At 47.6% G+C, this 26,385-nt stretch overlaps 1 protein-coding gene across 1 annotated transcript in view; it reads left to right on the forward strand.

Annotated features, from left to right (window-relative positions):
• The window catches only part of LOC138247042 (uncharacterized), a 120,865-nt gene extending 95,990 nt beyond the window's left edge, over window positions 1-24,875 (forward strand). The window contains exon 6 of the mRNA XM_069201792.1: window positions 24,164-24,875. Within this exon, the coding sequence (XP_069057893.1) occupies window positions 24,164-24,531 (368 nt within the window). The 3' untranslated portion in view covers window positions 24,532-24,875. The remainder of the gene's footprint in view (window positions 1-24,163) is intronic.
• The last annotated feature ends 1,510 nt before the right edge of the window (window positions 24,876-26,385 follow it).

A 26,385-nucleotide genomic window follows, 5' to 3' on the forward strand; every position in this document is an offset into this window, starting at 1 on the left:
GTCAAGCAGCAATGGGCATCAAGGCCATGCATTGTTGTCGAGCTGCTGGGCTCCTTTCAGCATGAAGGAATGCATCAGTGCTGAGCCACAGAGTCGAAGATGTTTCAGAGTCCGGGGACGATTTATTGTGAAGTCAGAGATGCGGTATCCGCGGCTCGAGCAGCAGTGGCGATTCATCAATGCCGAGTAGAAATGCTCCAGCGCTGATTGGTGCAACATGGTCAATGCATTGGTTTCCTTGAGTTGCAGGACAGATACTCACTTCGAAGGGCCCAGGACTGATTGGCATGACTTGGCGGAGCAGAACTCACAGCCGACAGAGTCCAGGTGCTGCTTTCAGGGTGTAGGCAGTCTTTCACATCCCTGAGACTGCAGAAGAACAAGCCAGCAAGCCCATGGAGTCACTCTGGGTTCAGGTGAGATGGGTCTTGACCTTAGCAGGGCAGAGCAAAAGAATGATGGATTAAACCCAGATCTGTGACTGGTGGTGAATGTTTGATTGGTTCCGCATTCCTTCCATCATTTGTGTTTTGCTTTACTTTTGCTGCCATAAGGGCGCCTGGTATGCCCAGACGTGGGTCCCGGGCTAACTATGCCACTGGATTCAAGCTAGCCTGGCTGATGAAGGTGGAAACCCTGAAACCGGTCCCAGGATGCTTGTTTCCGGTCCAGGGAGGACCTGGCCTGGCAGTTCGGGCTGGACTGTTCCGATGAGGAACAGGGTCAAGACTGATTTGCATATGGCTGGGTCTAAACTGGGGTGGCATGGTGAGCAAAAGAATAATGGATTAAACCCAGATCTGTGACTCGGGTTGAATGTTTGATTGGTTCCGCATTCCGTCCATCATTTGTGTTTTGCTCTGCTTTTGCTGCCATAAGTGCTCCGGGTATGCCCAGACGTGGGTCCCGGGCTCACTATGCCACTGGATTCAAGCTATCCTGGCTGATGAAGGGTGAAACCCTGAAACCGGTCCCAGGATGCTTGTTTCTGGTCCAGGGAGGACCTGGCCTGCCAGTTCGGTCTGGACTGTTCCCATGAGGAACAGGGTCAAGACTGATTTGTAAATGGCTGGGTCTAAACTGGGGTGGCATGGTGAGCAAAAGAATGATGGATTAAACCCAGATCTGTGACTGGGGTGAATGTTTGATTGGTTCTGCATTCCATCCATCATTTGTGTTTTGCTTTGCTTTTGCTGCCATAAGTGCGCCGGGTATGCCCACACGTAGGTCCCGGGGTCACTATGCCACTGGATTCAAGCTAGCCAAGCTGATCAAGGGTGAAACCCTGAAACCGGTCCCAGGATGCTTGTTTCCGGTCCAGGGAGGACCTGGCCTGGCAGGTCAGGCTGGACTGTTCCCATGAGGAACAGGGCCAAGACTGATTTGCATATGGCTGGGTCTAAACTGGGGTGGCATGGTGAGCAAAAGAATGATGGATTAAACCCAGATCTGTGGCTGGGGGTGAATGTTTGATTGGTTCTGCACTCCGTCCATCATTTGTGTTTTGCTTTGCTTTTGCTGCCATAAGTGCGCCAGGTATGCCCAGACGTGGGTCCCGGGCTCACTATGCCACTGGATTCAAGCTATCCTGGCTGATGAAGGGTGAAACCCTGAAACCGGTCCCAGGATGCTTGTTTCTGGTCCAGGGAGGACCTGGCCTGCCAGTTCGGTCTGGACTTTTCCCATGAGGAACAGGGTCAAGACTGATTTGTAAATGGCTGGGTCTAAACTGGGGTGGCATGGTGAGCAAAAGAATGATGGATTAAACCCAGATGTGTGACTGGGGGTGAATGTTTTATTGGTTCTGCATTCCGTCCATCATTTGTGTTTTGCTTTGCTTTAGCAGGGCAGAGATCAGCAGGTAACAGGGTAGCTCATGAAAGCAGAAAGTGGTCCTTCCACGGCAGCAGTCCAGCAGAGTGGCAATCCTTGTAGCACAGTAGTCCTTACTCCTGGCAGAGTTCCAGTAGTGTACTGTCTTGGTAGGGTCAGAGGCCCAGTGCTTATACACAAGTGCCTTTGAATTCGGTGTGACTTCAAAGAAGTGTCTTTGAAGTGCACAAGGATCCTTTTTTCCTCAGCCCTGGGGCCACAATATGAGTAGTGGGAAATCAGCCCTTTGTGTGGGACAGAGGACACTGACTATCCAGGTGTGTCAGCTCCCCCTCCCTCTTTCTTCCCAGGAAGAGCAATCAGAATGCAGATGAGTTCCCTATCACACCCATGCTTCCTTCGTTTTGGCTGTCTACAGGGAATGAACAAAGTGTAGCTATCCCCCACTCCAGACGTGTATTGGAGACAGACCAGTAAGAGCAGAGAAATGCCCACTTTCTAAAAGTGGCATTTCTAAAATATTAATGTTAAATCCCACTTTATCATTAAAGAGGAATTATCATTACCATCCCAAAGATATGAAATATGATGCAGCTACTCCTTTCTAATCAGGATTCTGGGAGGAGTAGGCATCACAGTAGCATCACAGTGGTGAAAAACGAATTTAGCTGCTTGTCACTATTAGGACATATAAAACTTAAAACTTAAAGGTACACGTCCTACCTTTCATTTACACAGCACCCTAACCTTAGGGCTAGTCAAAGCCTAGCTTAGGGGTGACATATGTGTGATAAAAGGAAAGTTTAAGGCTTGGCAAGTAGTTTTAAATGCCAAGTCGAAGTGGCAGTAAACTGCATACACGGGCCCTGCAATGACAGGCTTGAGACAGGTTTGAAAGGTTAGTGATGTGGGGGAGCACAACCAGTGCTGCAGGCCCACTAGTAGCATTTAGATTACAGGCTCTGGGTATAAAGTATACCACTTTTCAAGGGACTTACAAGTAAACTACATATGTCAATTGTGTATCCACCAATGTTACCATGTTTAGAGGAGAAGCACATGCATATTATAACTGGTCCGTAGTGGTAAAGGGCTCAGAGTCCTAAGGCCAACAAAAAGATAATCAGGAATTACAACTTAAAAGTGTATTAAGAAATTCCTAAAGCTAGCCTATGAGTGGAGTAGGCATCACAGTAGTGAAAAGTGAATTTAGCTGTTTGTCACTACCAAGACATGTACAAATTAAAAGTACATGTCCTACCTTTTACTTACAAAGCAACCTGCCCTTAGGGTTACCTACAGCTTATGTTGGGGTGGCCTATGTGTAATAAAAGAGGAGTTTAAGGCTTGGCAAGAAGTATTAAATGCCACGTCGAATGGCAGTAAACTGCACACACAGGCCCTGCAATGGAAGGCCTGAGACAGGTTTGAAAGGCTATTGGGTTGGGTGACACAACCAATTCTGCAGACCCACTAGTAGCATTAAGATTACAGGCCTTGGGTATATAGTATACCACTTTACAAAGGCTTACAAGTAAACAAAATATTCCAATTGTGTATACACCAGTGTTACCATATTTAGGAGAGAAACATATGTAGTTTAGCACTGGTCCAAGTTGGTAAGGTGCTCAGAGTCCTAAGGGCAACAAAAAGATACAGCACAAATAAGAGGTAAGCTGGCAAAAGGTTCGGAGAAAGACCATTTAATGCTGACAGGTCTAACATATATTTGGTCCTCAATATTTTTTCTGCAATATTTTTGAATCTCAATATTTTTGTAGGTGATATGTTATCCTGAATCCACTCTTCAGGTCAGACCAGCTCATCCCATCGCTTCACCGGCATTCCTATAGAACTTAATCATGATCTTTAGTGTCGAGGTGCTAGGATTTATAAGCTCCAGAGTTCCAGTTCCAGCACCTGCTTCACAGTTCTTTCTTTGATAAATGCTGGAAGATCAAGATTAAAGCAATATTAATTTGTCATTTAGGGAGATCACATGGTTGCTCACATTTTTCAGTTTTGCATCTAAAAGCTCTGTTTGGGTTTAGTATACTTTTACCTAGTGTTACAGCACTACAAACTAAGCCTTGTAACATAGCATTCAAGACTGGCCTGTTTCTGCACAGTTTGGAAGTTTCCTACATACTATGGATGCTTTTTTTGATTGGAAGTATTTTTAAAACCTCAGAGCCTCTCAGAGCATGATGAAATGCATAAATGTAAATCAAATCCAAGAACATCCCACCAAGAGTGCGAACAAATTTACGTAAAAATGTCCTTAAAATGTTTTGTTAGTATTCAGTAGCTTTAGCAGAACTGCGAAAACCTTGCTTGTATTACGTTTGCAATAGAATTGAATATACATAGACATTTAGTGGGTCATTACAACATTGGCGGTAAAAGCTGCTTACCGCCGTGCAGAAGACCGCCAACACACCACCGCGGCCGCGGAAATCTGCCACAGCTATTATGACCCACAGCACAGAATCCGCCAAAATTCAGACACCCACACAAGTCCGCCACACCAAAGGTCAGTGATAAACTGGCGAAAACAAAACCTCCACCGTCATGCCAACAGAAATATGCCACACTATCACGACACACGAATCCACACAGCGGTCTTCCAACCGTGGTATTCCATTGGCGGTACACACTGTCGCGCTAAAAATACACACTCTCTTACAAAACACTACCACATTGGACAATTCGAAATACACACACCTGATACACATACACACACCACTCCTACTCACCCAATACAATATAAAACATTCACCCACATCACCCACAAACCTCTACAACCAAAAATCACGAATGAAGGCCAGAGAGAGACACCACCATCAACAATTCTAGCATCCACAGGCACACAACACCATCACCCACAGAACTTCCACGCACCTCACACTACACACCACTACATATCAGCACACTTATCACCCCACACACCACCCCACACATCACCTACACCACCCCATGGCACGGCAAAGACACCCCAGGTTCTCGGAGGAGGAGCTCAGGGTCATGGTGGAGGAAATAGTGCGGGTAGAGCCACAGCTATTCGGAGCACAGGTGCAGCACACCTCAATTGCAAGGAACATGGAGCTATGGCGAAGAATAGTGAACAGGGTCAACGCAGTGGGACAGCACCCAAGAAATCGGGAGGACATCAGGAAGAGGTGGAACGACCTACGGGGGAAGGTGCATTCCGTGGTCTCAAGACACCACCTTGAGGTTCAGCAGACTGGCGGCGGACCCCCACCTCCTCCCCCACAACTAACAAAATGGAAGGAGCAGGTCTTGCCGATTCTGCATCCTGAGGGCCTCGCAGGAGTAGCTGGAGGAATGGACTCTGGTAAGTCAAATCTTAACTATTACATCCCCCACTCTACCTGCATGCCAGCACATACCCCAACCCTCACCCTCACCCCCATCACTCTAACTCCTCACAAATGTCCCAACATCACAAACCACACATCCTAACACCAAGCCCTGCATGCAACAACAAAGCATGGACACCCATCACCAATGCATGGCCCCTGCACATACCCATACACCCCCCTAAACCATCATCACACAAGGTCCCACACAGGAATGCAAGCACTGGGCTACACGGTCACCCACCCATTGCACACCATGGCACACACAGATGTAATAAACATCCTTTTATACCCCTGCAGGACTCCTACCCAACGTCACTGGACAGGAGGGTCCACACATGTCCACACCACCAACAGAAGAGGCCCACAGTGATGACAGCACCTCTGTCCAACTGGATCTAGATGACCAGCCCGGCTCATCGGGGACCTCGGGACAGTTGGTTCCATTCACCCAGTCACAGGCCACCACAGAGATTCCCCCCTCTGGAAACACCAGCACAGCACCCACCCAGCGGGCCCATACCTCCGTCCCCAGGACAGGTCAATCAGCAGTGTGTCCACCACTACAGGGAACCCAGGCTAACCCACCACCCCAACAACAACAGGGACCTGGGGGCAGTGGTAGTGGGCACACGGTCCAGGGGACGGAGGCCCAGGAACACAGGGGAACTGGGAGGGCTGCTGTGCGACAGGGGGCGGACAGGCCCAGGGAACCCACACATCACAAGGCGCTCTCCAACATCATGGGAGCCTACCACCACTCCCAGGAGACAATGGCAACGGTACTGGCCAAGTTTGCCCAAGTATGAAGGACAACAGCGAGCACAGAGTCAACCAACTCAAAGGTACGTACCCACAGCTTACACAGAACACTAATCATAATCTAAAAAGTGGCCTGTATGTGTGTTGAGTCTAGGCCTAGGTATGTGTGACGCAGTTAAAAATGAAGCCATGTGGGCCCCTGAAATGGCGGCTGTCTGACCTCTAAAGTGGGACAATGGGATGTGAGGTAACTGCACTGGCGTTGTACACCGTCGTGGTAGGCGGTCGAAGACCGCGGCGCAATGCTGCATTGGTTAACATTAGACCATATGGGTCCCAGGAGTCAATGACGATGTACGCCGGCGGTGAAGGTACGCACTGCCACGGACGTGACCGCCATTTTCTATCACTTAAATCACTAGATACCTGATCTTCGACAGGAGAGGACCTACACTGCAAGTGCTGCTGTGACCTCGGTCTGCAAGAGACAATGGCTCGAGTGTCTGGGGAAAGGGCCCCTGCCTTCACATCGGAGGAGTTGGAGAAACTCGTGGATGGGGTCCTCCCCCAGTACACGGTACTCTACGGTCCTCCAGACCAACAGGTAAGTACACAGGGAGCATGCTGTATGGGCTATGCCTGTGTGGAGTGGGGTGGATGTAAGAAGGAAGGGGAGAGAGTGCGGCGTGCATGAAACAACGGTGAGTGCATGTGCCACATGGCAAAGGTAGGGATGGCGGCCAATGACTGTGACGGGTCAGCGCCCACCAGAAAAAATATATGTGGCGTGCCATCACCAAGGACGTCCGGACCCTGGGGGTCTACCACAGACAGAGCACCCACTGCCGGAAAAGATGGGAGGACATTCGCCGCTGGAGCAAGAAGACGGTGGAGGCTCAGCTGGGGATGGCCTCCCAACGTGGGAGGAGTGCCCACCGCACCATGACCCCCCTGATGTTCAGGATCCTGGCGGTGGCGTACAAGGAGTTGGATGGGCGCTTGAGGGCATCACAGCAGCCACAAGGGGGTGAGTACACTCTCAATCTGCTGATTTTGCGCGCAGTGGAGGGGTCTGGGTAGGGGAGGTGGGCTGTGGGTTTCCTTCCGTAAGTTCCATAAGCAAGGTCCCTCCGTAAGGCAGGCCATGTGGCACCCCACCACACCTCTGTAGAGTGCCAACTACACCTAGTCATGCCCCTGTGTCATCCATGTGTGCAGATGTCGTCCATAGCCTAGTAGGCCATTTCCCAGGAATTGAACAGTGGAGCCCAAGAGCACGGCGTAGTGCAGGGGGCTTCTGTGTCTGTCGTGGCCGCCAACGGTAGCGGTAATGCATGCACTCAACATGTCTCTCTTCTGTTCCCCCCCCCCCTTTTTGTGGTCTCCCTGTTCTTGTGTGCATTACGAGCACGAGGGGGCTGCATCCCGCATGGCCATGGAGAGCCACACTACGGAATCGGACTTCACCAGTGGGACGGAGGGCGAGGGGAGCTCCACGGCGGGGACAGGAGCTGAGACCAGTGACACGGACTTGTCCTCTGATGGGAGCTCCCTTGTGGTGGCGGCAACATATGTGCCCCCCCCCCCATCTAAAGGTACAGCCGCCACCCCCCCTTCCAGCACCGCCCTCTCAGCAGCCCCTCAGCCTTTGCCCCGTGCCCGCTCACCCGGGAGGGTGGGCATCACCTTCACCCCAGGCACCTCAGGCCCTGCCCCAGTCACCCCTGCTGCCCTCAGTGATGAGACCATTGACCTCCTCAGGTCCCTCACTGTTGGGCAGTCTACCATTTTCAATGCCATCCAGGGTGTAGAAATGCAGTTGCAACAAACAAATGCATTCCTGGAGGGCATTCATTTTGGTCAGGCGGCCCTTCAGCGAGCTTTTCAGACTCTGGCCTCAGCACTGATGGCAGCCATTGTCCCTGTGTCTAGCCTCCCCCTCCAACTTCCTCCACCCAGATCCAATCCCCTGTACCCCAGCCTATCCCAAGCACACCTCTAGACCAGCATGCACACACGTCAACACACAAGGGAAGCTCAGGCAAACATAAGCACCACACATCCCACAGGTACTCACGCAAGCATCAGACTCATGCAGACACACCAACATCCACTGCCTCCACTGTGTCCCCCTCCTCCTCGTCTCCCTCCTCCCTCCCAGTCTCGTCTACACTCACACCTGCATGCACTACCTCTACAGCCACTACTACCATCACCAGCACACCCACCACCACACCCCACTCATGTGCAGTCACCACCCCCACTACCATTCACACGTCCCCTGTGTCCTCTCCCAGTGTGTCTGTGACGCCACCTCCCAAGATACACAAACGCAGGTACACACCCACCCAACAGCCATCCACCTCACGACAGCCTCCAGCGCATGCACCTTCACCCAAAGTCAGCAAACGAACACCTCCTACAACCACAACCTCTTCCTCCACTCCCAAACACCCTCCAGCTACCAGTCCCAGTGTCTCCCAAAAACTTTTCCTGTCCAACCTTGACCTCTTTCCCACACCTCACCCACCCCCTCCGTCTCCTAGGTCCCGAACTAGCACCTCAGCCACAACATCTCCGGGACCAGTGGTTCCTGTAGTCACTGGAATCTGGAGTGCACCGGCCACCAGGGCAGCCAGTGTGGCACGGAGCAACAGCACAGACAGTCCCCCACCTGTCAAGCATCAGAAGTTGGCCAGTGCCCGGCAGGAGAGGGGGAAGACTCCAGCCACCAAAGCCGCTCCCAGAGGTACAGGTGGGAGTGTGGAGTCAGCTGAGACACCTTCCAAGGTGGGGAAGGGGCACAAGAAACTCAGTAAGTCTGGGAAGAGCAGCACGGCGGAGAAGACCACCATCATCCCCGCTGCCCAGGAGGCCACCGCCAGCACCAGCCCAGCTGCCCAGGAGGCCACCACCACCAGCCCTGCTGCCCAGGAGGCCACCGCCACCAGCCCTGCTGCCCAGGAGGCCACCGCCACCAGCCCTGCTGGTCAGGAGTCCACCGCCACCAGCCCAGCTACCCAGGAGGCCACCGCCACCAGCCCTGCTGCCCAGGAGGCCACTGCCAGCACCAGCCCTGCTGCCCAGGAGGCCACCGCCATCATCCCCGCTGCCCAGGAGGCCACAGCCGTCATCCCCGCTGGGCTAGAGAGGACCGCCAGCACAAGCCATGCTGGGCTAGAGAGGACCGCCAGCACAAGCCCCGCAGGGCTAGAGAAGACCGCCAGCACAAGCCCCTCTGGGCTAGAAAGGACCGCCAGCACAAGCCCCGCTGGGCCATGAAGGACTGCCAGCAGCTGAGTCACTGCAAAGGAGCCCGCCGCTCCAAGCACCACTGAACAGGGCACCGCCGTCTCAAGCAACGCCGGCCCATGAGCGCCAAGGGCACTGACGCTACTGAGTCCGTCACGGGCAGAATGAAGCACTCTGGGCACAAAGCCCCCTCCAGAACCAGTGGAGAGATACATCCACTACCTCTGTCCTTAGCAGGATGAAGCACTCTGGGCACAATGCCCTACCTCTGTCCTTAGCAGGATGAAGCACTCTGGGCACAATGCCCCCTCCAGAACCAGTGGAGAGATACATCCACTACCTCTATCCTTAGCAGGATGAAGCACTCTGGGCACAAAGCCCCCTCCAGAACCAGTGGAGAGATACATCACATCCACTACCTCTGTCCTTATCAGGATGAAGCACTCTGGGCACAAAGCCCCCTCCAGAACCAGTGGAGACTGTTATCCACTTGAGAGACTGTGGCTTTGCACTCACCAGGACTGAACAGTGGGCAACCCACCCATTATATAGACTTGAGAGACTGTGGCTTTGCACTCCCCAGGATATGGCAGTGGGCAACCCACCCACTGTAGAGACTTGAGAGACTGTGCTTTGCACTCCCCCCAGGATTGAACAGTGGGAAACCCACCCACTGTAGAGACTTGAGAGACTGTGGCTTTGCACTCCCCAGGATTGAACAGTGGGCAACCCACCCACTGTAGAGACTTGAGAGACTGTGGCTTTGCACTCCCCAGGATATGGCAGTGGGCAACCCACCCACTGTAGAGACTTGAGAGACTTTGCACTCCCCAGGATTGAACAGTGGGCAACCCACCCACTGTAGAGACTTGAGAGACTGTGGCTTTTCACTCCCCAGGATTAAACAGTGGGCATGTGGCCCTCTCGTGGATTTGGCGTTGTGCACTCAACCAGCTGAGGTGCCCCCCTTTCCCTCCCCTGAGGTGCCTGTTTTATTGCTAACTGTGACGTTTAAATATGTATTAGTGTGTGTGTTGTAGTGGGTGAGAGTGGGGGTGTTGCGTGTCCCTGTTTTTTCCCTCCCCCTTCCCCTGTGTCCTAGGTGCAGTACTCACAGTGGTCTCCGCCGCCGGCGTTCGTGCTCCTGGTAGAGGAGCAGGAAGACTATCGCAGGGAGAATTTGGAGTTCTGGATCCATGATGTCCTAGTTCCTCGTGGGGTGTGTAGAGGTGAGCGGTTTCCCTTCGGAATCCTGTTTCCGCCGTGTTTTTATCCGCGGTAAATCCGCCCCTGAAAAGGTGGCAGATTGGTAGGTTGTGATACTGTAAGCGGTACTTTGCCCTCCGCCTATCTGTTGGCGGTGACCGCCGTGCTGTTTGTTTGTACCACTGTGGCGGTCGGAGTGTTAAAGTGGCTGTCTTTGTTGGCGGTTTCCGCCACGGTCGTAATTGCAAAAGTTTTACCGCCGGCCTGTTGGTGTTCTTACCGCCACTTTAACACCGACCGTCAGGGTTGTAATGACCATTAATACTATACACTGTGCTTTCTCAATAAGGAATTCCAAGGTTGACTGTGCACCTGTAGACTGATCTTTTGTAAAATAATGACCAGATTCTGGGTGCATACCAAAAAATAGGATGTTGACCAAGCAGCACAATGTTTACTCCCAGGGGTGTAGCATGGTCAATAAGAAGGTGGGGGGAGGGGGGTGCTTCAGGTTTTCCAACAGTCATGGAGGCATACAGGGCCCTATTTTGAGTTTGGCAGATGGGAAAAACCTGCCTGCCAAACTCCCGACAGGGTGGCAGCTGCCTACATGGCAACCTCCCCACCGGTGTCATTAAGGGTTTCCCGCTAGGTCAGCGGGCGGAAACCAGAGTTTCTGCCCACTGGCCTAGCGGGAAACAGGCTACAGCATTGTCTCTGGCTCGTAAACGAGCTGGCCGCAAAGCTGTAGCCCAGAGGGTGCACCAGCACCCTCGCAATGTTCAGACATTGGCGCAAAGCAGACAGTGAACATTGCGATGGTGTTGGCCAAGTGGGCCCCTGCACTGCCTGTGCCAAGGGCTGGTGGAGATGAGGTCGTAATCCCCAGTGCAGCGCTGCTTAGGACCGCCACCAACCTCCACACTGCTGAGATCTCTGATCCTGGCAGAGCTCGCGGTTCCCTGTTGGCTCGACCGCCTGGGTTGTAATCTGGCCCATAATGTTAACATACATTATATGACAAGCAGGGCGTACAAGAGGGGCTTAAGGGGCAGTGGAAAGGATGAGGAAGGCAGATTGGTAGGGTACTAAGTGAATGAAAAACAATATTTTTTAAACTAACCAACTGTTTCAAAACAGTGTGTGTGTATGTGTTTTTTTCTATATGCATGTAAAAATACCTGGTGAAATCAGACAGACACATCACCATATCCAACTGAAAGCACCTATTTAGCAGAAATAAAATTTTAGGGGGTGTAACACTCCAAACTCCTTCCCCCCATCCCGAAGCCACGCTCCTGTGTACTCTTCTATTCCTTGATCCCTCACTCACGTATAACTTGCCTCAACATAATTTGTGGCAGTAGTTGCAAGTGCGTGAGGGAGTGGTGGATCCAGCTCCATATTGTACATGTTGTTCAATGACACTCCATATTGATGGGGGGCACCATTGTGGCAGAAGAGGTTTAAATAAGGCTTGTGGTGCACACACACTATGTCTAGATGGATGACTATTACGCAAGGTTTACCATTATACATATACCACTGATGTCTATAATGTTCGGAATTGCCAATAGCAATGTACACTATCTGATAATAACGGCCACATGTACATGCACACAAACACGAGCACATGTACTGCACCTATTTCCCTACACTCCTCACATGTCTCCATGTCTGCTTTGGTCCAATTTCTCCTTCACTGGTGGGCCAGTCTGCTTCCACACCATTTCACAACCTTATATACTCACTCCTGCAGTCCTTAACTCAAATTATTCAGGCTACCACTGATAATCTTCTTTTCTAGTCTAATGCTCTAAATACCATGTGATTAATCACATCAGATCTGCGACAACGTCACTAAGTATGCTGCTTTGACCTCCAACCCATGGTGATTGAATGTGTTGCAGAACTAGTGATGTCACCCCAGTGTATATGTGAGCGAGAACATTTCCCATTGATTTGTCTAGCTGCAATTCTGTGGGTCTGGATCTTTACAGCAATGCCTCCCATGTATTGTCTTCAGAGCAGAGCCCTTCTCAGATTCAAACTCTATGAATGAAATAGTCTGCTTACCTCCAAGTCTGTGAGTCTCTTCCTTGCAGTTGGTGAGCTTCCTTAGCTTGCAAAGTAGCCATTGGAAACTATTGGTCTAGGGAAACCCTCAGAGACACACTTAATCTGCCTTGGCTATACTGGCGAGCATATGTCCAAGGAGTGTCCACTAAAGGATTCTTGTGATAAGAAACCTAGTACCATACCAGGCTCAAGAAGATCACACCAAAGGATTCACTCAGCAGGAAGATCCTCCTTATATCCACCAGAGTTCAGTCTACTATGCCTTCATCCTACAAGCTGACATAAGCCATGGCGTGCTTACAAAGGTTCTGTACTTGGGGTCTGTGCCTCCTCAGAACTACCTCTCGCAGGACACAACTTTAGGCTTTACTATCATCCTGCTGGCTAAACTTTATTGTAGAGCAGTGATTCTGTAGCTACCTGAAAGGTTTATGGGTGGCTGGTGTTAAGTGGGATCTCAGGGACAAATCTAGGTTTGCCTTTCCACAAATTAGGACCACCATGCCTGTTTCTGTAGGGGTCCCTGCAAACTCGTCTTCGACGTGGATCAGAGCTTTGTTGGTTCACCTCTGTGCAATCTCTCTTCCTGTTCCCTGGCAGACAAAAGTGAAAGCAGCAATCTGGTTGCTTGATATGAGAGTCAATATCCCTTTTTGCATTCAGGTAATTTATTTCAAGCTGCTGTCTATGCTGTTGAGGACTATTTCTCCTCTTATCTTATTTCCCCTCCAATCTTACCCTATCTAGTGTACCTTATGGCCATCGACTACTCAGCTAGTACAATCAATAGTTTCCACTCAGTCTCTTTTAAGTCAGTAGGTTTCTGCTTCAGTTCTGGTGAGCACTGTTTCAGAAGGGACACAAATAATAAACGGATTTACAGAGATTTAACATTTATTTCCTACCTTCCATTTAACTAGCCTTCAATGTTCCTATCACCAATAGGCATCTACATCTCAAATAACAACCCATAATTCGTACTGTGGCTCTTAAGTTCTTCTGCCAGGCCACACCTTTTTCCTCAGTCATCATTCATGACCTAATAGTGCAAAATTTCAGTATCACTAACTAAACTTGAAGATAGCCTTGATCAAATAAGGGAACATGATCCAGCCTTTTCTTTTGAGGTTAGCTCCTGCACTGCGCAAGTTAACTACATGTTTACAATCCATATAAGGAAAGCTGCATAAATAGTGTTGGTCACCTGTAATCTGTCTCACATGTCCTTAGGCATGATGACACATAAGACAGATAAGAGATGGTTACAGAAGCAACTGTAGTGGCAACTGTAGTGCAGTAGTGGAGAGCTTTGATGCATCTAATTCTTTGAGTTTCAAGAAAATGATAAGTTTTGGCTCTAAAACTTTATCTAATTCTTTCTCAGCATTCCCCTTATCCTGCTGCTAGTGCCTAATTCTCTGCCCTTCGAGCACTTTGCCTTTTTCATCGTATCTGGCATATGTCTACAGAAATGCCATCACTGTTTTTTAAACTCTTAGAGTTCAAGTGAGTGGCAACTACTAGGACTAAGAACTGCCAGGAAAGGAGGACCCAACGACGAGTAGACCGCAAACTCCATTGCCGCCTTTCATTCTTGACTTGCTGGCGAGCATTACCATTGCCAAATGGTATAAATTCTCCAGCTTTCTACCTACATTCTATTTCAAAAATACTTAACACATTATCCATATACTACACATGCTTCTAACATTGATTGTACTGAAGTGCAGGTCCTAATTGTCGGGTCCTTTGCCATATCCTCAGATGCTGTATAAATAAATTGATGTCCTGATTGTGGCCTGCTGATTATTTTGTACGGGTTGAAACACTGAAATTATACTATATCAGGAGTGATTTATAAGGATTAGTTAGGTCCTACATGCCTTTCACACTGTCACATGCACGGTATATTTAGGGAGTAGTTTCTAAATGTATTATGCCCTATTGTCTGGTGTTTTTGTATATTCAAACAGGGTGTTGCGGCACCTGTGCATTTCTACTTTTGTACATATTTTTAAATATTTGGATCACATTCAGATTCTACACGTGTAAGAATGTATCCTTTTATTTACAACAATAGCTTAACAATTTTACCAAGCAGATTGATAAAACAATTTGAAAAGGGAATCAACAGTTGGTTTTGTTTCAGAAAGGAAGACTAGCATAAGGCTGATGCATGAGAAGGGCTAAGAGTAGACCCGGTAAAAGGGAAAATGTAGATTTTCTGCAGCTTGGTGGACAGAAAATCTGGATTTCATTAAAGGCGCAGAGGCTAATGTTATTGCATTCTCCTTTAATGCCATCACTTCACAGCAGACCCTTTAAAGAACATGGAACAACCACAAAGTTCCACCTTAATAAAACAGTAGAACACCCAGCCATCTTCCTTCTTTTTTAGCAATCCGCTTCAAAACTGAATAAACTCAAACATCTACAATTCCAAACTAATAAATAAAGTTTACAGCAATGTCTACTGTCCAATAGCAAATGAAATAGTCCTTCATAACATCCACCGATTGCCGTCATCTTCTGCAGGTCTTCTCCTTCCATATTGTTGTACTCAGGCTACAACACACATAGGCCCTCATTACAACCCTCGCAGTGTGTCGACGGAAGCACCGCCAACAGGCTGGCGGTGCTTCACATGGGATTCGCGGTCGCACAGCCGGGACCGGCGGTTTCCTGCCACATTGGTCCCGGTGGTTGTAATCCCCCAGGGCAGCGCTGCTTGCAGCGCTGCCCAAGGGATTACTAGTCCCCCTCCCGCCAGCCTTCTCATGGCGGTATGAAGCGGTCTTTGGTTGGCAATCAGGTTAACCCCTGTCCAAGCAAGGACCCTCACTCTAGTCAGGGTAAAGGAGAATCACCCTCAGTTAACCCCCGCTCACCCACCTGGTAGCTTGGCACTAGCAGGCAGGCTTAACTTCAGAGTTCAGGTGTAAAGTATTTGTACCAACACACACAGTAAGTCAGTGAAAACACCACAAAATGAAACAACACAGATTTTGAAAAATAGGAGATATTTATTTAATCAAAATATGACCAAAAAGACAAAAAGCCAACATACACAAGTTAAGTTATTAATTAAAAAGCAAGAAGAGTCTTAAATCTTTGAGAAAACAGTAAAAACACTGTTAGTGTTGAAAAGTACCTGGGTAGCATCAAAATAACACACGCTGGCGACTGTACGTCGAAAAAGGTTAGCGATGCATCGATTTCTCACCCGCAAGCGAGACCGTGCGTCGTCTTTCCTTCTCTGGTCGGGTCGGCATGTGTCATTTTTATTCTCCGCAGGACAGCGATGCGTTGATCCGGGCAGCACTCAGGTCCAGGCAGGCTTTGCGTAATTTTTTCGCACCCAGCAAGGTTCCATCAGCGGGTGTTGCGCGACGTTTCTCCAGCTGCGTGCATCGATTTTCCAGCCGCGATGCAGACGGAGCGACGATTTTTGCCACTAAGCCGGAGGCACGTCATTTTTCAGCTGCGTCTCGGAAGGTGTGTCGATATTTTCCCCACACATCGGTCTGTGTGTGGATTTTTCAGTCTTGGTCTGCCAGCTTCACCTTCCAAGGCCCCAGGAACTGGTTAGGACACCACTTGGCAGGGCAGGAGTCTCAGCAGATCATCCAGGTGCTGGCAGGAGAAGTCCTTAATGGCCCTGAGACTTCAACAACAGGAAGCAAGCTCAGGACAAGCCCCTGGAGATTTCTTCACAAGCAGGAATGTACAACAAAGTCTAGTCTTTGTCCCCTTGACAGGCAGAAGCAGCAACTGCAGGATAGCTCCACAAAGCACAGTCACAGACAGGGCAGCACTTCTCCTCAGCTCTTCTCCAGGCAGAGGTTCCTCTTGTTTCCAGAAGTGTTCTAAAGTCTGTGGTTTTGGGTGCCCTTCTTATATCCATGTTGGCCTTTGAAGCAGGCTAACTTCAAAGGAAAGTCTCTCTTGTTTGTGAAACTTGCCTTGCCCAGGCCAAGCCCCAGTCACTCACCAGGGGGTGGGGACTGCATTGTGTGAGGGCAGGCACAGCCCTTTCAGGTGTGAGTGACCACTCCTCCCCTCCCTCCTAGCACAGATGGCTCACCAGGAAATGCAGACTACACCCCAGCTCCCTTTGTGTCACTGCCTAGTGTAGGTGCAACCAGCCCAACTGTCAAACTGACCCAGACAGGGAATACACAAACAGGCAGAGTTACAGAAATGGTATAAGCAAGAAAATGCCCACTTTCTAAAAGTGGCATTTTCAAACACACAATCTTAAAAACAACTTCACTAAAGAAGGTATTTTTAAATTGTGAGCTCAGAGACCGCAAACTCCACAAGTCCATCCGCTCCCAAAGGTAATCTACACTTTAATCAGATTTAAAGGTAGCCCCCATGTTAACCTATGAGAGGGACAGGCCTTGCAACAGTGAGAAAATAATTTAGCACTAGTTCACTGTCAGGACATATCAAACACATTACTTTATGTCCTACCTTAACCATACACTACACCCTGCCCTTGGGGCTACCTAGGGCCTACCTTAAGGGTGTCTGACATGTAAGAAAAGGGAAGGTTTAGGCCTGGCAAGTGGGTATACTTACCAAGTCGAATTTACAGTTAAAACTGCACACACAGACACTGCAGTGGCAGGTCTGAGACATGATTACAGAGCTACTTATGTGGGTGGCACAATCAGTGCTGCAGGCCCACTAGTAGCATTTGATTTACAGGCCCTGGCACCTCCAGCGCACTTTACTAGGGACTTACTAGTAAATCAAATATGCCAATCATGGATAAACCAATTACATACACATTTTGTAAAGGAGCACTTGCACTTTGGCACTGGTTAGCAGTGGTAAAGTGCCCAGAGTAACAAAAACAGCAAAATCAGAGTCCAGCACACATCAACAACCTGGGGAACAGAGGCAAAAAGTTAAAGGAGACCACGCCAAGGATGAAAAGTCTAACAAAAGTACTTGCCAAGCCTTAAACTCCTCTTTTTCTACATATAAGTCACCCCTAAGGTAAGCCCTAGGTAGCCAATAGGGCAGGGTGCTATGTAGGTAAAATGCAGGACATGAACATGTGTGTTCTATATGTCCTGGTGTCGTAAAACTCCTAAATTCGTTTTACACTGCTGTGAAGCCTGCTCCTTTCATAGGATAGCATTAGGGCTACCCTCATACACTGTTTGAGTGGTAGATTCTGATGTGAAAGGAGTAGCCAGGTCATATTTAGTATGGCCAGAATGGTACTAGAAAGTCCTGCTTATTGGCGAAGTTGGATGTAATATTGTTATTCTGGAAATGTCACTTTTAGAAAGTAAGCATTTCTCTACACTTAAATCCTTCTGTGTCTACCAATTCACGTCTGGCTAGGTTTAGTTGACAGCTCCATTGTGCATTCACTCAGACAATCACAAACACAGGATGCTCAGTCACACTTGCATACACCTGCATATTGAATGGGTCTTCCTGGGCTGGGAGGGTGGAGGACCTTACACTTACAGGTCAAAGGACAGTAGCTTGCCCTCACACAAAGGACTGCCACACCCCCTACTGGGACCCTGGCAGACAGGATGGAACTGAAAGGGGACCTTGTGCACTTCTAAGCCACTCTTTGAAGTCTCCCCCACTTCAAAGGCACATTCAGGTATTTAAGCAGGGTCTCTGACCCTACCAACTCAGACACTTCCCGGAGAAGAACCTGAACCAGAACCTGCAACCTGCCAAGAAGAACTGCCTGGCTGCCCATAGTACTCACCTGCTGCTTTCTGAGAAGGACTGCTGCCTTGCTGTTTCCCTGCTGCCTTGCTGTTCTCTGGCTGTGCTGCAGAAGTGCTCTCCAAGGGCTTGGACAGAGCTTGCCTCCTGTTCCCTGAAGTCTCAGGTCCAAAAAGACTTAATTCCTGCAAGAAGAACTACCTATGCAGCGGAAATCGTCGAACAGCGTGCATCGCGGTGAGAAAATCACTGCATGCCAAACCGGAATGACGCAGCCCGACTTCGCAAGGAGAAGATCGACGCAGCGCCAGCTTAGCGACCGTAAATTTGCTGCACAGCCCACTGGATTGACACAAAGCCAAACTGGAAAGACGCAGCCCGACTTCCTGAGAGGAATCGACGCATCGCCTGCCATACGGCAGAAATCTCCAGGAAACGCACACCGGATCGATGCAGCCCATGTGACTTCATCCTGCAAGTGCTGGATTTCAATGCATCGTCCCCAGGGTGCCCGAAAACCCTGCAACCCAAAGAGGATCCAAGTCCGAGCACCGGAAATTGACGCAAAGCCTTCCCTGCGTGAAAAATAAACAAAGCATTGGTGTATGCGGCCCGAGAAATTGAAGCACACTTCCCTGTTTTCCACGCATCTCCTCCTCTGTGGTTCCTTGTGGAGATTTTGAACACAAACCAGGTACTTTGTGCTTGCAAGAGACACTTGTTGATTTTTAAGAGACTAAAGACACTTTATATCATTTTTACAGTGATATTTCATTGCATACTTATTGCATCTTGATCGTTTTGACATGCCTCTTATCAGATAAATATTATATATTTTTCTAAACACTGTGTGGTGTATTTTTGTGGTGTTCTACTGTGTTATTGCATGATTTATTGCTCAAATACTTTACTTATTGCCTTCTAAGTTAAGCCTGACTGCTCAGTGCCAAGCTACCAGAGGGTGGGCACAGGATAATTTGGATTGTGTGTGACTTACCCTGACTAGAGTGAGGGTTCTAACCTGAATGCCAACCAAAGACCCAATTTCTAACAATATGCAAATCATTCTCTCTTGTCTCTTAGCTATAATGTTGTCAATGTTCTAATTCATGGTTCTTAACCTGTGGTTCAGGGACCCCTAGGTGACTGTGAGGCCAACCCAGTGAGTCTACGACTGCTCCAAAACATAAATATTAACAGATTTATAAAGAATATATAAATAAAAAAGCAATGTACATTTTTTAAAAATATTGTCTTGCGATTCAGATCATCAAATTTGCTTAGGTTGGGATCCGATGCTCCAATAATGATTAACTGGGTTCCAGTAATGATTAAGTGGGGGTCCACAGTACTAGAGCCGTTAACAACCACTGTTCTAATTCAAGATTGTAATTTCAAACTTACCGAAACCTGGGACAACCATATATATATGGTTGCTTTAAGACAACCTCCAGCAGTCAAAAGAACCAGAGCCGATGATGAAAAAGTGAAGGCAGATGTCTTCTTGCTCCTTCTTTGACTAAGGTAGAGGTTGTATGTGCATGGAATAGGTTTAGGGAGGATGCAGTTTCACTAGCTTGTGACTTTCCATCTCTTGTCCCAGATTAAGTTGTTTCTGGTTATTTTCTTTTTACAACCAATTGGGAAGCAAAGTGTGTTCTGAGTGGTCTTGTTTCACTAGGATATCCCCTCTGAGGGTTCCACAGTGAGCTGGACCTATTATAGTTCTTCATCAGCTTAGGGGACTTTCTTCTGGGTATACTGTATCACCTCTTGCCAGGTAAGTAAGCACCCCATGTTTGAATAAGTCACAAGACATGTAGGTCTCCAGATTGAGGCTGAACCTATGAATACTGAATAGGAAGCAAAACAGCAAAGTGGCAGCGGTTCAGCTCCTGGCAGAACATATGGTTTGTGGTGGTTTTCTAGTCTTTATCCCACTTTTCTTGAAGAGACAGGATGTCAACGCAAACCAACCTGCTGCCTTTTTAAGCTTACTTCGATCCCAGAGAAAGGCATCTTCTTTTTCAAGTTCAAGTTTCCCAGGATTCTTAGGCAATGAGCTACAGGGGCTGGAACAGTTGGATGTGGTTAAGCTGACTGTGAGCATTTCATATCAAACAGACCCTAGCACTGTTCACTGATGCAGAGAACAGCTTTACAGGATGACAAGGAAGTATTGATTTCACATGGGCAAGTGAAGCAACTATAGTATTATACAAAGGGATTGGGCTGGGTGCCTCCCCCACACCCATCAGGTAGATCAGTTTTCGAAGAGGGATCCTGGACAGCAGTGTATGTGGGTTAGCATGTGCGACCTGAAAAGAGCCAGCCTTCATGATGGAGAATCACTATCTTGCGCAGCACACACAGTCGAAATGGACCCTGTCATCAGACACTATCAAAATATCACCCACACACACACAACGAGGAAGCCAACAACACTATGGGAAGTGAATATTTAAACAGAAAGCATCAGTAGGATGTTTTGAAGATCTTCTTTCCAGATGGTACCTTCCCTTTATACTTGCCTGCCTATGTCCCATGGACTGCAATGATTTTGTGATTTGTAACTCAAGGCTTGTGGCTGATCTCGATTCCCTGAGCGACTTTCCTTCAGGAGCAATCCAGCTATACTCTTTCAAGGCAGAATGGCTTCTCTTCTCTCCATAGGTAAGATCTATAAAGGTTTTTAGAGCACATGCTTCTTTTTAGGGAGCGTAAGATAATTTAGCCCCAGAAAAGGTTTGATTCCTAGCAACATATTTCCTATAGGAAGAGCCACAGAGTCCTCTAGATGTAAAACAGTGTATATAAAATACAAATGCAGGTCCAAGGTGGTCAGTGTTTATTCCACCTCGGTGACTAGGGCAGGAAACTAAAACAACCAAAGTGACTTTTCAAAAGTTTAAATCAGTCTTGAGTCCAGAAGGATGGACGACAATACGTCATATTTGTCCGACGGTTTTGATGAACTCTAAGATCAAACTGTTCCAAGTCAGATCTGCTAAAACGTACCAGCCTTTGAATGTGGATTGCCCTCAGACGAAGTTCGTACAAAGACCACCATTGCAAGGTGACAGGAGTTCATGGCAAAGGAGACCTCCACAAGAGCTGGGAAGCCCTGAACTAAACTAAGCAATGGAAAATCTCACTGAGACAACAGAAAACACCAATTTTAGATAAGAGAAATCGAATAAACATGCAGTTTGCAATGTCCACAAAAGGGCAAAAACAAATCTGTTGGGAGGCCCACCGTTATGTAGAGGGTACATACTATCCAAATGAACACATAAACATTCTCCCTACAGGGCTACATATAATGATGCCTTTGACCCTGGCTTAGAATCATAGTTTCACCACTACTAGTCACCTCATGAGAGAAGATCACAGGGCAGTCGGTCCATCTGCATGCTGACATTTGTTGTTCACTTTTGGTTACTTGTCAGCAGAGGTAGGCTCTCTTACTATATAGAATAGCAGAATTGTGAGGCACCTCCAATGTACACAGAGTGCTGAAATCAGTGGAGGGAAACCTATGGGGCATGGTGGCACTCCTTTTCCAAACCACTGAGATCACTTGCATAATGTCTTGTAAATTCCTGATTGATATCTGAGCCAATCCCTGCCTTGGAAATTCTCAGACTCATGTTTATTATTCCCTTAGTCATATTCCAGTAAATGCCTTACACCTATCCTGCAAAAGAGGGTATGTTTGTAAATCTCTGACTAATAGCTTGTAAAAATAAGAGTTTCTGTTTCGTATTTGGAAGATCCTTCCTACTTATCTTGGCAAATTGACTCGTATAGTAGCAGATACATCAATCATATATCAGCAAACAATGGACTCCCCGTGTGACATATTCGTGGGCAACCATTTGACAGATTTCTGAATTGTATCCTGACAACTCCATGGTTCATGCCAAGTCAAAACCTTTTTTACCTATCTTGGCAGATATATGGCTTATACATTGATAGGAAAATGGCTCTCTTCACACCATCTTCCAGAGAACAGCTGATATCACATTATGCATACAGTGAGCTGGAAATCCCTGAAGACAGCAAGTTTCCAATTAATTGTGTGGAGGCTCTGCCCAACCTATGTCCATCAGGGGTTGACAATCTGACACAGGCTATCAGCAATTGCATTAGAAGTGTCCGTAATCTATTTTTGTTTGGGAAGAGTGGTGGGGTCTTCTTGGTCAGCGCTGATCTCTAAGTCCTGCCCCCTTTCCTTTCTCTCCTCCCCACCCTCTGTATTGTTGGCTGGTGTGATTGTCTCAAAGCTTCAGCTCCTCTCCCCAGACCAGACCCTGCTCCTCCTCACACTGTGAAAGTAAAGTCAAAGTTGACAGGTCACTCAAGAAACATAGGCCCAGATTTATCAAGGGTTTCTGTTCCCAAGCGTCACGTAAGACGAGGCAAGGCAGCGCAAGACGTTAAGTCAGATTTACTAAGCCACACATAGCCACCTTGTGTGGCTGTGTGTGGCATAGTGTATCTGGTGTAACGCAAGGCAGGCAGTGCAAGTCACTGTCTTGCGTTACCCTGCGTTGGGAAGGCATTCCATGGATGGAGTGTGGGTGTTCCCACCCGACCACAAGTACATCAGCGAAGACAGAGAGATTGGGAATGCATCATAGGTTAATAAACATGATGCATTCCTGCTTTCTCCATCTGATGCAGCACAGCAGGTTGTCTTGCTGTGTTGCACCAAATGGTGATAAATCTAGGCCTTAGTTCAAGTTAGCCGCATACAAATGCTTTTTTTTTCTTAAATGCCATAACTAATTCATTTCCCTGAATAAATTCAATTTTGCAAATTTGTCTCATAATTTATTTATTTATCAGTCGGGCTCGCCAGGATTTTCAGGGGGCGTGGTGGCACACAGTGGGTGGGGGAGGGAAGACTAATAAAATGTAAAAAGAAATTTTAAAAAACTTACCACCGCTCCTCCGATCCTCGTCTTCTCAACATCACGCAGGCACAGGAGGCCAATCCTGACACCGCTCAAAGCAGCGTTAGGATTGGCTGGGAGCGCCCAGCCAGGGCGCTTCCAGACAGAGTGGGAGCCTGTGCCTGCTCTCTCCAGCTCTAGCTGGACAGAGCACAGTGTCATGTGTGATAAGCTGGCCTAAGACGGCCGGCCAAACGCACATGTGCACTAGGAGTGCAGAGTGCACTCCCCTCACTGCTCATCAACCCCAATGCCCAACCTCTTTAACAAAGAAAGGATAATAAACCAAGTTTATTAACCTTTCATTATTGAAGGATTTGCAGTGGTTGCCGCTTGCCGTGGGAGGGAGGGGGTTTGGGGGGGGGATGTGCTCCTCCACCATAGCGGAGGAGTTGCCACTGTAATTCATGTTCTGTTATGATTTTGAGTCTTATTAAGTGACACATTTATTAACGTATGATATATGAAACTCATGGCTCCTATGGATGGAATCTCATGGATCATATTTTTCCAGGTTAATAATTCTTATTCCCATTGCTCATGGCATCATTTCATATTATCTCATTATGGTAAATTAATGCATGTCTCTGAAGTAAAGAAATGAATAGAAAACATTTTAGCCCATATTACTAGTTACTCTTTTGCTAGAGAATGCATGGTTCATGTTTCAACAAACTCATTGCTTATTGTCTCATAACTTATGGTCTCATAGCACATTGCAGAATGCTTCTACTTTACCAACGTCCTGGCCAAAGTTTGTGAGTCAGTTTATGGTGTTCTAGGGTACTGTTCTGGTCTGTTTTTATTGATTTTGTGGAGCACTTTAATTTTGATTGTGTGCCACTTTCATGACTTGGGTGGGGCTGATTAAAGATTAATGAGAATTGGGTGCTAATGCGTCGAAAGTGTGTGTTTTTAACAACCTGCACTCCTTCCGTTTCCTGAAGTGCCTTTTCTAATGTGTTTTTCTTTCACTGTCTCTTCCAGAGAAGATCAGTGATGGCAAGTTCATGGGTAGTAACCAAGCAAAGGTGGGAGGACCCATCAGCTGCCTCAATTCACCATTCGCAATTCACCATTCTGAGAACAGTTATGTGATACAGGGAGATGGGAGTCCAGGCATGCCGCACATCTACGAAAAAGTCACTCTACCATGTCAGCACGTTGGGCCTGTGAATGGCGCCAACGAACAAAGGCAGGAGAAAAGTGGAATCTATGAGATGATGGTTCAAAACAACCATTCATCCAACCCTAGCAGCAGAAACAATGAAGACAGTACTTATCAGGCCCTTACCTTGGACACATTAACAGAGAATACGTATGACACTCTAAGCCAAATCAAATTAAAGATGTAATTCTACATGAAGCTACAGTGCAATTCATATGCTGGGATATCCATGGCTATGAATTCCTTCAGCAACTGTAGACACATTGTGGCCATAATGCATTCTAGCTGATTATCTGCAACTCTGCAATCAACACATGACCTACAAATGTTTTCTGCAGTTGGGGCCATATGGAGGACATTACACTGGTGTACAGTGGGACAGTGCTTCTTTGCTAGAGCCTATCTGAGGCAAATGAAGCAGATTGTGGAAACGGATATAAATGATTCACTGAATGAACGACAGCTTTGTATACCGTTTTGCAGAATAACATAGGATTAAATTTTGCTTGGCTGGGCACTGATTTCAAGGTGTTATGTGGTCAGAACACGTGGACTTTGTTGAGGCTTTCTTCAAAATAGAGCAGATTTATTTGTTTAAAGTACCAGCTGGTGGTTGGGTGCAGGACGAGTCAATGTGACTGAAGTTGCAGAGCTACGGACCTGCCAAGCCCAGTGTATCTACTTTTCAAGCACACTTTGAGAGGACATAGAAAGGCCTTTGGGTGGATGGTGCGGGAGTCAAAAGGATCTGGAAATTAGGCTCTGGAGTAGTTGATGTCAATACCATTAATAGCTTGAGGAACAACTGAGATGCATATCAAGAGCATTGTTTGCATGATGTTTACATACTTGTTTTCAGAGACTATGCCTCACGACGTTTACCCATCACTCAAAAGTGCTCTGTGACAAAAGATGTTCATAAAGCCTCATGCCCTTTCCTTATTAAAGGCTGGCCACCATATTGCTTCTCATCATGTGCTACCACACGTGCTGCCCTTCGTAACACTTGACTGCCTTGCATTTTTCTCAGCATTTACCTACATGTTGCCAAAAGAAATAGATTTACCTTCTCTTTCCTAGTTATAAGGTGTGAGCATATTTATCCTGTAAATCGCTCGTCATAGGGTTTATCTGACATTCTTCCTAACACAGGGCAGCCTCTCCTTTAGCATACTCTTCAATGAAAAGGGTGTGCTTACAACGTGTGGCACCACAAAGGATGCCCTTCACACATCTTTCATTCTACATATCAATGGTAGACCCTCACCTACATTACATGCCACCGTTTTTTGGGCAAATAGTAGTCCCTCACTCCTCTCGCACTTCCCTCATCAGCCGCTGGAGCTATGCATTTGCCCACTCGCGTAGTCCTCAATAAAGGAGGTATCTCACAAATGTCATTCACCATGAAAGATGCCCCACATAAGTAACCTTGCTATGCCCAACAGCAGCATATAGTGTGTCCTTACTGCTGTTACATGTCCCACATCAGGGAAGATTTTGATCACTCCTCTTTAATGCCTCTTTATTATAGGGATAACCCTCACACAACTCCTGGGCTTTTCATTGCAGGTGAAATGCCCCTTGCCACATTGAATGACCCTCGGCCCTCTTGAAGCTTCAAAGGGCATACTTTACTTCTGTTACATGCCCCTCAAAATGCAAAGGTCCGTGATTACTCAAAAATGTTCCTCTGATTACTTGAGATTCCCCTCGCATTTCCAAAGTATACCGAAATTCAGGTGACAGTCATAACCCATATCACATGGCCTTTGCCAGACAGGATGCTCACACAGCTCTCATGCGTCACAGGACATTTTATTCTGACATCCCTGTGCGTGTCCCTAATTATATGAGTAATCATTTATTATCATTTATTGTCTCTCGTTAGACAATATATTTCTCACACCTCTTTTATGTCCTTCTAACCTGAACATGCCCCACAGGTTTCTACCCAGCTTCAGAGTCCATTGGAGGCAATGCACTCTCAGCTCGCACATCTCTCAAGCCCAAGATTGTGCTATCACATCTATCATTTCAG

This window comes from Pleurodeles waltl, chromosome 7 (genome assembly GCF_031143425.1).
Source record: "Pleurodeles waltl isolate 20211129_DDA chromosome 7, aPleWal1.hap1.20221129, whole genome shotgun sequence".
In the NCBI taxonomy this organism is placed as follows: Eukaryota; Metazoa; Chordata; class Amphibia; order Caudata; family Salamandridae; genus Pleurodeles; species Pleurodeles waltl.